General features: G+C 54.1%; 6 protein-coding genes across 6 annotated transcripts; 4 read left to right on the top strand and 2 right to left on the bottom strand.

Annotated features, from left to right (window-relative positions):
• Window positions 1-1,286: 1,286 nt before the first annotated feature.
• On the top strand, window positions 1,287-2,024 carry CCOS01_12990 (uncharacterized protein; the record flags this gene model as incomplete). The annotated part of the gene is made up of 1 exon (XM_060461137.1): window positions 1,287-2,024. The coding sequence occupies one exon, from the start codon at window positions 1,287-1,289 to the stop codon at window positions 2,022-2,024; it is 738 nt and encodes a 245-aa protein (XP_060308339.1).
• A 752-nt stretch (window positions 2,025-2,776) lies between these two features.
• CCOS01_12991 (uncharacterized protein) lies at window positions 2,777-4,935 on the bottom strand (the record flags this gene model as incomplete). The annotated part of the gene is made up of 2 exons (XM_060461138.1): window positions 2,777-2,910; window positions 2,964-4,935. 2 exons carry the CDS (start codon window positions 4,933-4,935, stop codon window positions 2,777-2,779), a joined length of 2,106 nt encoding a protein of 701 aa, XP_060308340.1.
• A 618-nt stretch (window positions 4,936-5,553) lies between these two features.
• On the top strand, window positions 5,554-6,360 carry CCOS01_12992 (oxidoreductase-like protein; the record flags this gene model as incomplete). Its single annotated transcript, XM_060461139.1, has 1 exon — window positions 5,554-6,360. One exon carries the CDS (start codon window positions 5,554-5,556, stop codon window positions 6,358-6,360), a length of 807 nt encoding a protein of 268 aa, XP_060308341.1.
• Window positions 6,361-7,496: 1,136 nt separating this feature from the next.
• On the top strand, window positions 7,497-8,453 carry CCOS01_12993 (uncharacterized protein; the record flags this gene model as incomplete). The annotated part of the gene is made up of 1 exon (XM_060461140.1): window positions 7,497-8,453. The coding sequence occupies one exon, from the start codon at window positions 7,497-7,499 to the stop codon at window positions 8,451-8,453; it is 957 nt and encodes a 318-aa protein (XP_060308342.1).
• A 1,484-nt stretch (window positions 8,454-9,937) lies between these two features.
• On the top strand, window positions 9,938-10,770 carry CCOS01_12994 (phosphoribosyl transferase; the record flags this gene model as incomplete). The annotated part of the gene is made up of 3 exons (XM_060461141.1): window positions 9,938-9,970; window positions 10,093-10,533; window positions 10,603-10,770. The coding sequence occupies 3 exons, from the start codon at window positions 9,938-9,940 to the stop codon at window positions 10,768-10,770; spliced, it is 642 nt and encodes a 213-aa protein (XP_060308343.1).
• A 564-nt stretch (window positions 10,771-11,334) lies between these two features.
• CCOS01_12995 (O-methyltransferase) lies at window positions 11,335-12,576 on the bottom strand (the record flags this gene model as incomplete). Its single annotated transcript, XM_060461142.1, has 1 exon — window positions 11,335-12,576. One exon carries the CDS (start codon window positions 12,574-12,576, stop codon window positions 11,335-11,337), a length of 1,242 nt encoding a protein of 413 aa, XP_060308344.1.
• Between the last annotated feature and the right edge of the window lie 935 nt (window positions 12,577-13,511).

The following is a 13,511-nucleotide window of genomic DNA, read 5'->3' on the forward strand; positions in this document are numbered from 1 at the left end:
GACGCATCCCAGCGCGTGATGATCTTCACTCCATACTCTGGTCATTTAAAACAGCTAGAAGTTGCCTTCGGCGCGATCAATTATCACTTCAATTAGCAACGGTCCAAATCCGACCTTGACGGCAGTCTGAAATCCAAGCCGTTGAACCCACAATCCGAGCTCGACTTGAACACTTGTCCGGTAGCTAGATCGAATATTACGGTCACTGTTACTCTGAACCTTGCAATGATGATTGAAACGCTCAGTAAACGTCGTGGCTTCCAGAATTGGTTTGCTGGTCTTCTTTCTCAGCATCAGCGGGTTGAGGACACTCAGATATGGGCCTTGAACCGCTAGCCAACGTGGAATATATTCGCTTGTATGACTATGCTCTACTCCTTAAGAAGAACAAAAGGAGAAGTAGTAAGTGTTGAGATGATATGTATTCGAGAACCCATCGGCTTTTGGCCGATCACTAGGTCTGGTCCCATTTGTAACCTGGTCCGAGTACGAAGCTCCAAGTGATCACGATGGTTTTATTAAGTATATGCGCCTATGTTGGAAACAAAGACTTTATATCGATCATGTATCTACCCCCTAGATTGAATTGGAGGCCTCAGCAGTGACTACGAACTACGATTTTGGTTTGCTCATAACATCAAAATATGTACATCTAACATCGGATGGGCGCACCGATTTGCTGTATGCAAAGCTACGCGTATTAACATGATTCTTGCATCTTCCTGTTATTGTATCGATACGTAGAATTGTAAGATCTGCAAATATCGGGCTTAGCTGCCCAAATTTGGTAAGACTACTCTGAATGGTCAGGCGTGAAATCTCAACGACTCCTTGTCATCAGAAAGTAGCTAGACTGAAGCAAATTTGTTCATCCATGCGTGTGATGTCTCGAAGATGCTTGCTCGAGTAATGATAGAGAATCAAGAGGAACTATAAGCGTCTGTATTCAACAAAGACACTTTTCACGTTTCTACGATGCGGAAGCACTTACTCGAGTAGCACAGTGAATGGCTGGTGGAAATTTCGTCCGACATGAGCTCTCAAGGCAGAAACCACCGCATCACGAACGCTCTACTCACTGTACGAGGTCCGCCAGTACCGATTCACTTCAATGTTTTCAGCATCTATATAAACAATTTTGAAGCAATAGAACAAACCCCTTTCTCTCTCTTAGAATCATCATCAAGAACGTTGCAGATTCTCCAAACAACCAAACCATCAAAAGCACAAAGCACACACAAGACCAGTCATCAAGACCAAAGCCCACAACCCCAGAACTCAACACAATGTCCAGAAGCGGCCGCAGCTCCAATAACGGGGACACACCCCCACGCCGTCTCTCCCCAGGAAACATGAACGGCTTCTCCGTCCTAGACGCATACTGGCACATGAACCAGAACGCCGCCCGCAACAACGCAGCTTTCACCGGCAACGCCAACAACGGCGCAGGCTTCTCCGGGCCAACCTACGGCGGCGGTCCCAGTATCAACGGTGGCTCAACTAACATCCCCTTTCGCCCCTCCCCCAACGGCATGAATGGGATCAACGGGAGCAGACAGCAGAACCCCCTGACTCCAATGCGTCCTGCTCCTCGCAGCCCGCCGTTCACCCACGCCGGTATTGGCCGCGGCTCTCCTGGGCCTAATATGAACGGCACAGGCTACGGTAGAGGTGGCCCCTCAAATGGCGGCGGATTAGCATTCATGTCTGGTACCGCCGGTCGAGGTCCCCGTGCCAGCGATGCGTACCGGAACAGTCCTGCTGCTCCATTCGGTGTACCGGGCGGCTATGGGCGGGGCGGCGGTGGTTCTCCTACCCAGAACGGTATGACCAACGGATATACCAACGGCTATACTAACGGCTATCGCTCCGATGACGAGAGCTCTAATGGTAGTCCTACCCGTAGTCCCAACGGTCAAGGCCGTGGGCGTGGAGGCGGATACGGTGGAGGATATGGTCCCTATGGACCATACGGCCGCGGTGGCGGTGGTGTTGGCGGCGGCCGGGGCGGTCCTTCCTACTAGACTTTAGTAATGGCACGAGCGTCTCCTGCTTGGGTTCGAGAGCCTAAGATGGGGCTCTTACTGGTGATATAGAAAAGGGGCAAAGTCAACAGCTCCTTCAGTATAAAGTTTGCATTCAGTAGTAGGTAAAACTGGTTGCGAGACCGTAGACAGTCTAGCCGAATAGAAGTAAAATCCATCAACGTGAAAAACTCGCCATGTGTAAATTTGTTGTGTTACTGATATGTGTATTCACCCAGTCAACTGAATACGCCACCAATCAAGCCCAAATAGACCCCCTCAACTCCAATGTTGTCACCAGCTAGCAGGCGCCCGTCTAGGTCGACGGGTCAGGTCAAACTGGCTGGGTGGTGGAGTGGTTTATGGTCAACAATCAATTACGCCCACAGCCTACTCGACGACAGGCTACCGAGATCCCGAGTTCGAGTCCCAGCATGAGCACCAAGAGATGTAGCCCCTAAATCGGCACCGGGGGGGTGAACTCTTTTTTTCGTCCCGGCTCCTTATAAGTAGGAGTAAGAGTGGTCTTTCTCTTTCCTTCTCTATAAGACAATGATGATCGACATACGCATACGCACACTAACTAAGTACCTTTGCTTACTTGATGGGAGGTCGATCCTAAGGTTAGGCAAACGGACTGGGAAGTCTCTAGATTATAGAAACACCATCAACATTGGGTTTGCAGACTATGTCCCTCTATCGCATGCAGTTATTTCTGTATAACCAGCATTGCATAGAACTAGGTATCATTTTCAAGACAACGCGTCTCCCGCCAGCAATGCAACAACAGTTCGTACCGCCGTCATCGGTCCCTCATTACCCTGAACAAGTCTTTCAAAAACTTTGGACGCTGCTGCCAATGAACCGCGCTCGTCACCTAGACGCCCTAGCTGATGTTAGTCCAATACGTGAAGTAAGGCAGCCTTGGGGGGTACTCACACTTGCCGGGCATGCCAATGACCAGTCCAACCTTGCTTTGCGCCTCACCCGTCCAGTCAAAATCAATCCGCCACTGTAATCTCAAACACGATGTTTCTTCCTTCACGGCACCCGGTATCGGAATCTCGTACGCTGTTCTTCCCAGATGAGGCAGCAGTACTGAACGAGGCAGGTTCTCAGTCCGATTTTTGTCTGTGGCACCATCCGCATCTTGACTATTTTCTTCATCGTCATCCTTTCTCCTTCGCTTTTTCCGTCGTGTCCGTATCCTCGCCACGCTCTGCGCCAGCTTTTCTTTGTCGCCGAGTTCGGTGTCGAGAATATGCCAAACGTTCGCCCTCTCGACGGCGACTCTGTACCACTCGGACATGGCCCAAGTCACCACGCTGACGTTCCGGTTCATGTGAGTGTTGGAGCCTCCGTTTGTGACCTTTTCGACGAAAGGGCCGAGCTCCGCGACGGCTGCGGGGTCCAGGCGGGGTACTGCAAGCTCTTTGATTTGAAGGTTCTCCGTGTCGACAGTCATTTCCATCTTGGCCATGAAGAGACCCGCCGGATTAGCCGACCTAATAACGATGTTGTGTTTCCGTAGTAGAGGATCGCAATCGCTTTCCTTTGGCAGCATGTTCGTTGTCGCTGAAATTTCGAAGGGGGTAAAGGCTTGAAGGTATGGAAGCTCGTCGACGGCCGTCATCTGTATGGGGTGGTGCGAAGTAGGAGCAGGAAGTTTCTCTGGCTCTTTTTTTGGTATGAACAGCTGAGCTTGCCCTAGGGATCCAAACGAAAGCCATGATGTTGGATTCATGGCCATGTCGAACCATCCTTGTGCAGCATCTGGCTTGGCTTCCTTCTCCGGTGGTACGAGGTGACGGCGGAGCAAGTCGAGGAGTTGATTTTGACGAGAGCGTCCCAAAGGCTGCACATCACCGGATCGGCGAGACTGCGCCTTACGTATTCGCTCGTTTTCATCAGTTGCAAGTTCCAGGTCGGCCTCCAACTTTGCGAGTTCCGCCTGAAGCGCGTCTCTCGTCTCCTTGAGCTCCGAGTAGGGATCAGGCACTGGTATTCCACGGGCCTCGTGTGTCCCGGAAGGGCCTGTTGTTGACCTTGTCTGTTTTTCCATCTGAGTCGGGCTCGTCTCTCGGACAGCCCGTGCCATGGCCTTCTTGGAGGGATCCTGCGCCTTTTGAGAGAACTCGGGTGGTCGAAGAGGCGGTTGCTTCAGTGGCGAGCTCTTAGACGGTGAAGGGTTTCGCCGCTTCTTTTTTGAAGGTGTATCGTGGATGCCACGAGGAGGTGTCGTGACCACAGGGTCAGCCTGGCCCCTTTGCGTAGGGGTAGGCGGGAGTTCGGGCTCCTGATCGAGTTCAGGCTCAGGTTCGGGCTGGCGGGGAGGTGCTCTTCCAAGGCCGGCGCCGTGGCGAGGGGGCGTGCGATTCAAGACGCGTCCAGCAAAAGGGTTGAAGTCCTCATCGTCGTTGGGTCCAGGTTCAGGAAGTGGTCTCGGAATGGGTATGCCACCAGATCGGCGTGGCCTAGACGCCAGAGCTCCGCTCACCCTCGATTCAAGAGCCATCCGCCGCGCTGGAGAGCCCAGGTTGGCTGATTCGACCGCAGTTGATCCCGACATATTACTCCTTGGGCGCGCAGGCCCTCTTTCTAAGAATCGCTCTGCCTGGCTCTCGGGTTGAGCGGCTGGGCCCTCGCCGGCTACATCTTGGGTAGTAGATTGCGTTGATGGGTTGCTGGAACCCGCCTTTGATGGGCTCAGACTTCGACTTCTTCTTCGCAGGATATCGGGATTCGTCCGGGACAGGCTTGCTCTCGTTGGCGACGCGAAGGAAGGTCTCCTGGGTATTCGCGATCGTGGTGGGGGAGGGTCCGGCGGAGTGGTCGATTCGTTATTGTCTTCGTCGCGTTCTCTGCTAAGGCGGGGAGAAACCCTCCGCCGCTTCGGCGCGGACTCTTCCATGCTCAATGGTCGTCTTGGGCTTTACTGAAGCATTTCAGCGTGGAGCTGGCAGCCCGAGTTGAATTTGCGGCGCTGGTAGTCGACCTTGGTAAGATGCGCGACGTTCTCGTCCAGCGGGTGCACAGGCGGCGCGTTGTGTACATGCGACTCCACCGCTTTCCTGATTGGGCGGACCTTGGGAAGTAAACAGGGGAGGTCCTCTTAGAGCTCCTTGAAGCGCATGTCTCTGTACAAGCATGCTCCAAATCTTGCCCAATGTCTACCGTATCTAAAATCGGTGTTTTATTTTTTGGTCTATAATGCTGATAGCACTATTGCGGCCATGCTTTCTCCGTTATTTACCAATGAAATAGGTTGTTTGAACTTCCACTACAGGTCCCTTCCTCACATGGGTACGGAGGACAAGTCCAGACGCGAGAGCACGTGATGACACCTCCCACCTTACCTAAGCAACGAATTGAGACCGATGACGTCCGAGGCTTTGATGACCGCATTCCAATCGCCCTGGTCTCTCTCGCCTCTGTAGTGACAGCAGGCCGGCCTCACTCAACCCCAACAATGCCCATCTCCAAGCTTCAACCCACCTAGATCTGGACTCACCAACGGAGCACACCCAATATGTCAGCACCCGCCAGATTCCTCCCCCGCCTCCGGCCTCTCGTGCCGCGCATCGCCCGTGTGCCCCGAGGTGCCTTCGTCACGAGCCAGTCGCAAACCGGCCCGGCACCCATCGAGCCCTCTCAGACCCAAGCGCACCCGCTGGGCGCCTACTACGATGCGATCCTCAACGACCCTCAACCCATCCCCGATGTGAAGCCCGAGGAGCCCCCAAACTCCTCCATCCACAAACAGGAGCAAGGCCGTAAGACGTCGCCTCCCTCCCCAAGCCCAAGCCCAAATCCAAACCCAACCACCGAACCCGTTGCTGAAGCTCTCTCCGCACAGCCGGTGCCGACGCCGCCGCCGCAAACCGCGGCTGAGAAGGCCGCCATTGTCTTCGGCTCCGCCCTAGCCGGCCCTGCCGCGCGCCAGAAGCGTCTCGAGGAGCTGCGTTCCAAGAGCACGACGATAGCGGGGGTGGTTATTCCCCCGCGACCGGAAGAGCCGGATAACTGTTGCATGAGCGGCTGCGTCAATTGCGTGTGGGAACGGTACAGGGAGGAGATGGAAGACTGGTCGGCGGCGAATGCGGAGGCACAGCTAAAGTTGAAGGAGCAGCAAGGCGCGAGCGCGAATGATTCGAATACCATGGATGACGACGGCGGCGGTTCCGATACCAACTGGGTGCCGCAGGATCCCAAGATTGCGAAGAATATGTGGGACGAGAAGCTCTATGACGATGTCCCGGTAGGCATTCGAGAGTTCATGAAGACAGAGAAGAAGCTGAAAGCTGTACATGAAAAAGAAGGTACAACTGGAGGCTGAGGGTCACGGAACTTGGTCTTCGGTCCTTTCTACCTTCTTCTTTTTCGTCTCATAGCCTGCGTCGGAGGCAACCATCCTCAAAAGCCATCATCAGCGTCATCCATAGACATTTGTTACAATACACAATACCACGATCGTACTAGATTCTGGAAGCTGCGATGTCGGGATATTTACTCGCAAAGGCACCACCGCATGCGCCCTTGCCGCCTTTCGGCTCAAACGTCGGCTCCTGTCTTGCTTCAAGATGTGGCCGAAGATAGGAAACTGGGGTTGGGGAAGAGAGCATCAGGAGTGGCACAACTGCCATCTAGGCCGATTTGTCACATCTCAAAGTTGAGGGATAAAATACGTCTTCGCAAAGGCCCAATTTTTGCAAACTATTCGAGCAGAACTCTCAGTGTCAGATATCAACTGTTCGTTCTTGCCTTGACCTTATTGGTTTACATCGTTTTTCATCCCCATGCCGTCCCTTGTTCTTACATTTCGTCTCATTATTATACTTGCCTTCTTCAACTCACACTTCAGACTGCTTTCTTGTGTTCTCTTTCAATGTCTTCACGCCTGCGGCACCATGAAAGGGTCTCCCAACAGGATTTGAACGGCAGCCACGGTCCTCACAGCGGTGACTCGCTCCCGGGGATCATCGCAGACCCGAGTGGTCGCAGCCCATCACCAACAGTGAACATTCACAGGCTATTTGAATGCCTTTCCCAAAAGACCCCGTCACAATTGTTGCCCTGCCCATTGTTCTTTCTGGATTTTCTCCTCAAGTTCCTATCACTGTCGTTGCTCCATGTCATTATCGTTGCTTTTTATCACTGCTCATTATCGTTTCCGTATTCGTTATGGTGTTTCGAATACGAACGACCTGGTTACGGAAAGTGATAAGAGACGGCTCCTGCCTTTATTAACTGCCAGCGCAAGCTTGCAAAACTTCAACTTCCCGTCTATAAGCTGGCCTTCGCCCTGCCTGCCGGATTCATCAAAGCCGACCTCATTAGGGTTTCTCAAACCCGTGGGATGAATGCGGATACTGACGACTAAGCACCTGAGGGTGTCAATGGTCACCTTTTAAGGTACTCATCCTCTTCCCTCTTTTCCTCCTTTCCAGACTAACCATCTCACCACCACCAAAGATGGCATCCAGAGGCACAATCACTCCGCTGCCGGTCATCCGCGAGGAGGAGGGCTGGGAAGATGCCTCCTCCTCGTCGGATGACGACTACGATGAAGACGAGGACGAAAACCTCGATCCGCCGGAGGACCTGCTCCTCCCCCACGAGAGGGCTCGCCCGCCTTCTCCTCCCGCTCACTCGGCCCGACTCCGCCTCATCTACCACTCGAGGGCGTGGGAGACGCAGGTATACATGCTGAAGGATGGCAAGGCCCTCAAGGAGCGATCCTCCTACCAGAAGTTGAGCAAAGGATTCTTTGCTGCCGACGAGTTTGCGACGCTCCTCAGCCACTGGTCCAACGCGCTTCACGAGCAAGTCCAAGAGATCCTGGGAGTCGACCACCCCTACCTCTCGCGTCTCGTACTGCCGGCCGCGCCGCGCCAATTCAAGCTCATCAAAGGCACGGACGGCTCCAGCCGCATTCCTGATCAGCTCATGGAACCGTTTCCCGAAATGCAAGGTAGACTCGTCATGCAGAGAATGCGACCGATCAAGCCGACCATCATCCGTATCATCATCGACCATACCGTCGGCCGCGACTTCCAGAAAGAGGCTCTCACAATGCCAGAGAACTACAATCTCCACCCGAAGATCTGGCTTGGCTTGGTGCAGCCGCCCGAGGTCAAAGAGATGCTCAAAGAACACCCGAATCTCGCGACGCGACCCGCCTACCTCGACCAGCTCCTCAAGTTCATCGGTCGCCCCGGCGTCCTCGAGCTCGCGCGCAAGATGGGTACCGCTCTCGCTATCATTCACCACGATCTACAGAAGGACGCCCGTAACGTCAAGTTCCGGCTCGCGTACGATCCAACGCAGGACAAGCCTCAGCTCTGGGTCAGTGGATTGGGGAACATGGACGATTTGGCGACCAATGGGAACGACGACGGCTTCGTGGGAGATCCGGCGGGATACATCTAGGAGAACGAGCGTTTCTTCCCGCGGCCTGGCGTTGGTCCTGGTATCTTTGACGCGTTCTGGGCGGCGTACTTGATTGTCAGCGAGGCTATCATTCAGTGGAAGGAGGACATTTCGCCGGAGGGATCGTATCGGGATCAGGAGTTGAGAAAGTTGCTCATGGAGGCTCTATGCGCGCGTCTGAAGACGCTCTAGGTTATGTTTGTGCCAAGCTTGGTCTTGAGCTTTGCTTTCTTTGGGAGGACAATTGCTGCATTTACGAGGGCAGGGGACACAAGGTTTATTGGGATTGATGAGTTATCGCCAAGGGATACCCAGAGCTTATGCAAAGACACGATAGTCTATGCCACTCAAGATGTGCCATATGGTGACCCATCGTATTGCGCCCAGAGACCATTTCTAAAGTAGTACAAAAGCGAGAGTTTCATGAGACCGAGCATGTGAATTCGTACATGACCCGGTCAGGGCCAACAACCTACTCATCTCTGAGGGGAGACAATAGTCAACAGACAGTCGAGAGCATAGCAGCAAACAGTCCCATCGGCTCTCGCGGCCAGGGTCGGGAAGGAGTGGGTCTAAATTGGCATGTCATCATATTCGAAGCTCTCCACATCGACAACTCTATGTACATTGGGAAGACTCTCGTCGTTTCATGACTCGATGCTGACTGGGCCAAAGTTGAACGCGGCGACAGTTACAGCGTTGTTTTGGAGCCTGGAAATTCTCGTCAAATCTTCAATGGCAAGTGGCAGGTGGCAGGGGATGAAAATTCAGCACCAAGCTCTTTCCTCACTTGGGGCGGGAAGGAACTTTGGAAGGAGCGCAACACTTGATCCCTGCCATTTGAGAGTCACGCCGATTTCATTGGTAAATTAACACCGGAAGTGGGCTCCTTCACCGAGACAGACGGCGGGCTCCGAAGCCTCGGTATGATGTCCCTCGGTCAGCAGCCATTCACAAGCCACAGTCGGATGACTGGCATCCGGGGCGCAGCAGCCAGATCCATGCCAAAGTGGGTCTAAAGCAACCCGCTGGTCATCGCGGGGCTCGGGGCTCGCCAGACAAAATTTCTCTCCCAAGTGCCCGCCGCCATAGCCCATCAATCCTTGTTTGGATGGCGGGGTCCCCTTTTGCTCATCGATGGATGGAGGGGTCCTGGTAGGCCTGGCGCGCATCTTTTTTTTTTTTCTTCCGTCCTCGTCTCGCGTGTGAATAGCGGCAGTCTCTCTTTCTCACTGGCAGAAACCTTGGGTCCCATTTCTTCCCTACTTAAGCTTCTTTTCCACTTGAAACTCACCCTTCTGTATATTTCCTCCCCCTCCGAAATATCCACGATCCATCTCTCCCGTTCTCTTTCTTCTTCTCTACATCCTCTCAAATACCAGACGTCAGAGACATCTCCAAATCTGCAGCATTCCTCCTACCCCGCAGTACACCCCGTCCACCAGCCGAATTCGAGTCAAAGAACCCCTCCAAACACCGCAAAAATGGTCGAAAAGCTCTACGTCACGTACAACGATGTATGTTTTTCCTTCCTTCTTCCAGACCCCTAGCGCTATTACTTTCTTATTCCAGTGTTGGGTTTCCGTGTTCGTGCAAGGTGTCGCAAAACATGGGCTAACAGATGTTCTTCTTCTTCCAGGTGCACAACCTCTGCCAGGAGTCCGCCGTCAAGATCCTCGAGACCTTCCAGCCCCAGCTCATCATCGCAATCGGCGGCGGTGGCTACGTTCCCGCCCGTATCCTCCGTTCCTTCCTGAAGAAGCCCGGCAACCCCAACATCCCCATCCAGGCCATCGGTCTCTCCCTGTACGAGAGCCTTCCCGAGACCTTCGGCGGCAACTCTACCCCTGGCGTCCCCGAGGTCCCTGGCACAAAGGTCACCCGCACGCAATGGCTTGACCTGACCGCTATCGGCGAGATGGAGAACCTCGTCGGCAAGCGCATCTTGATTGTCGACGAGGTCGACGACACCCGCACCACCCTTGAGTACGCCGTCAAGGAGCTGGAGAAGGACGTTGAGGCTGCTAGCCAGCGCCTCGGCAAGGGCCAGAAGACTGAGTTTGGTATCTTTGTTCTGCACGTGAGTCATATCCCCAAATCAATCGCAAATCTCGTTCGAGTTCAAACGTATTGACGTAACGGAATACAGAACAAGGACAAGGCGAAGAAGGGCACCCTTCCCTCCGACATGATGACCTCAGGTCACTACCTCGCCGCCCGCACCGTCGGCGACGTCTGGATCAACTACCCCTGGGAGGCCATCGACATTGCCGAGCACGACCGCCACGCGGCCGAGGCTCTCGCTGCGCGCCAGTAAACCCAAGGAGAGACTTTAGCATACGAGTAACATGAGAACGTGACGACGATGAGGGGCGAGGAGGATAGACGGACGGGGCTGTTTGGCGAAAGAAAGCCAGCATAGGGCGTATAAAAGGATACCAAGAGGGGTCATGCCGTCGAGCTGCCCACAAGCATACACATCACCAATGATATTTCAAAGTTATTTATTTCTGGACCTTCAGGCTTCTGACCCATGGCTGGGGGCGGCCACGGTTGGGGGCAGTGACTGACATGCTACATCAACAGCTTTGGAGATCTTTAAACATCAACGAAACAAGGCCGACGTCCTGAGCTGTCTTGCCTACAATTCTTGAGCAGCAGTATCTAGTCACACGATGGTCATTTACGCCCCTAGATGCTCAACCCACCAGACATGATCATAACATGCACAACAATCGAGTTTTACCACATTCGACCAAGTAAAACATTGATTCAATCAAAGACCTGCCTCCCATACGCTTGCTAAACTTTACAGATACTTCAAACAAGAAAAGATCCCCCCACTCGAAGCAGGAGCCCCGAGCATGTTCCATCAGATCTCTCAAGCCAACTCCGTCTCGATAACACTCTCAACCGCTTGCACCGGCCTCCAAATCTTTACAACCCGCAGTCCCGCCGCCGCAATCAACTCCCGCCACTGCTCCTCCGTCCTCTCGGCCGACGCCAGCCCCGCCATCATAATCATATCCGTTGCTGTCACCTTCGAAAGCGGCGCCCTCTCGCTGATCAAGCTCTCGTGGATCAACAGCCTCGAGTAACCCCTCTCCATGGCGCTCGCGATATTCTTGAGGATATCCACCGCCGTGGCGTCAGGCCAGTCGTGCAGCACGTTATGCAAGAAGTACGCTCTCGCCCCGCGCAGCGGCTGTGGCGTAAAGAAGTCGTGCGCCTGGATCGTGAAGGCAGAATCGGGCTTGACATCCTTCAGAAAATCGGGCAAGTCCTGCAGGATGAGATGCCGCGCGGGAACCTGTGGGTGCCGAACATGAAATTTCCTCAAATCATGGCCCTTCCCGCCGCCGATATCAACAACCAACGGCCTCTCTGGGATCGCCCCCTCGATGATCTTGTGCGTGGGATACACCTCGGTCCACGCCGTGAGGTTATCCCGCGAATGGCACTCCATGACATCATTGAAGTCGGACGTTAGCAGCGGGTTCGTGCCGACGTACTTGAAGAAGACGGCGTCGGGCCCGCGCCAGTGCTGGAAGTTACAGTCGTTCTTGTCCGTCGGGTTCCGGTACCCGTTCTGCTTGAGGTAGTACGGCAGCGAGCGGAACATTGGGTTCGTCAGCTCGCCGTAGAAGCCGCCGTACATGGCCGGCAGAGGCGCGTCTTCGCCGAGGGCCTGGGCCCAGGGCGTGCGGGCGTAGGTGTCGAGGTCTGTTTCTATGACGAGGCGTTGGCCTGCTATTGCCCTCATCATGCGGCCTGTTTTTACCAGGTCAGTCTGTTTCTCATGGCTGAACGGGGTCTTGGATGTTCTTGACGTACGGATGAGGTGCTCGTCGGCGCCGGTCAGCTTTGAGAGCTTGGTACAGGTAATGGGTTTACCACCAGCCTCGTGCCACTGTTTGAATACGCCAGCGTCGATGAGCGTCTTGATCGCCGCGTTCCCGCCGCCCTTGACCACGATGTGATCCCACGCGATATCCCACGGCGTCTGGACTTTTCTCAACGCATCATACAATGCATCTCTGGCTCGTATCCTCTCCGCCTTATCCGCGAAGCTCTCCCCGTTGATGTCCTGAAGACTTGCAATCAACGCGTCTGCAGTAGCCATCCCTGCAAGTGTATACAGTGTTCGCTATAATGAAGTTGACGATGGGCCAAAGTTGCTGTTGCTGATGAATGACAAAGCTACAGAATAACAAGCTTTGGGAAGAGGACCTTACCGACGACGCTGACGACCGTTTTAATACCAAACCCGTTTGCCCCCAAGGCTCCGTCACGCAGCACACTGCGTGCCCGCCAAGCGAGGTGGCTCTCAATAGTCTCTCGGCTCTCTTCTCCAGGAACAATCGTAACTGCAGTCCACAATATCACCAAAAAACCCTCCAACCCCCGGTTCCAACAATCACTTTCACGATATGCATCCCAACGGCACAGCAGGCAAACAAATCTCACAACCGACTGCCCCCCCCCCCCAATGTTCCCGCTGCAGGCCTCGATTCGACGGGTATTCCGACCGGGTTTCTGGGGGCGCTTAGAAGACAGAGCAGGAAGCAAACATCCCGTGTCGAGCCAAAGCACGCAAGGCTCCCGGAGTCTTCAAGCAGCTGTGCCGTCTGCGCCTCTTCAAGCAGCTTGACAGTTCTGAAAGACAGGCAAACATGCAGGCAGCAGGCTCCGCTGCAGGTTGCGGAAGTGCAGATGTACGGAGTGCAGTTACGGATATCCCACATGCGGCCCCCGTTCTTGTTGGAACCAGGCTCTCTCTCGTGGCTACCTAATCCTGCGTAAGCGTTGTGATTGCGAAGGGGGGTCCAGGGTGCAGCCAAGCAGATACCTCAGATACGGTGGATACGAACGAGCCGACCCATTCCTGAGGATCCGTATCCCCGTTTATTGGGACCGGTTCCGTTGGTGCCTTTTCGTCGCCGTACCTGTCTGTGATTATTCTCGATGCTTCGACCTGCCGGAGATGGAAAGTTGATCAGTTTTTCGTGTTGGTTTGTGATGCAGAATGCCAATGTGCGAGATTTAGATTGCGTCTTC

The sequence above is a fragment of the Colletotrichum costaricense genome (assembly GCF_030867565.1).
Source record: "Colletotrichum costaricense strain IMI 309622 chromosome Unknown Scaffold_16.1, whole genome shotgun sequence".
NCBI classification, from domain to species: Eukaryota; Fungi; Ascomycota; class Sordariomycetes; order Glomerellales; family Glomerellaceae; genus Colletotrichum; species Colletotrichum costaricense.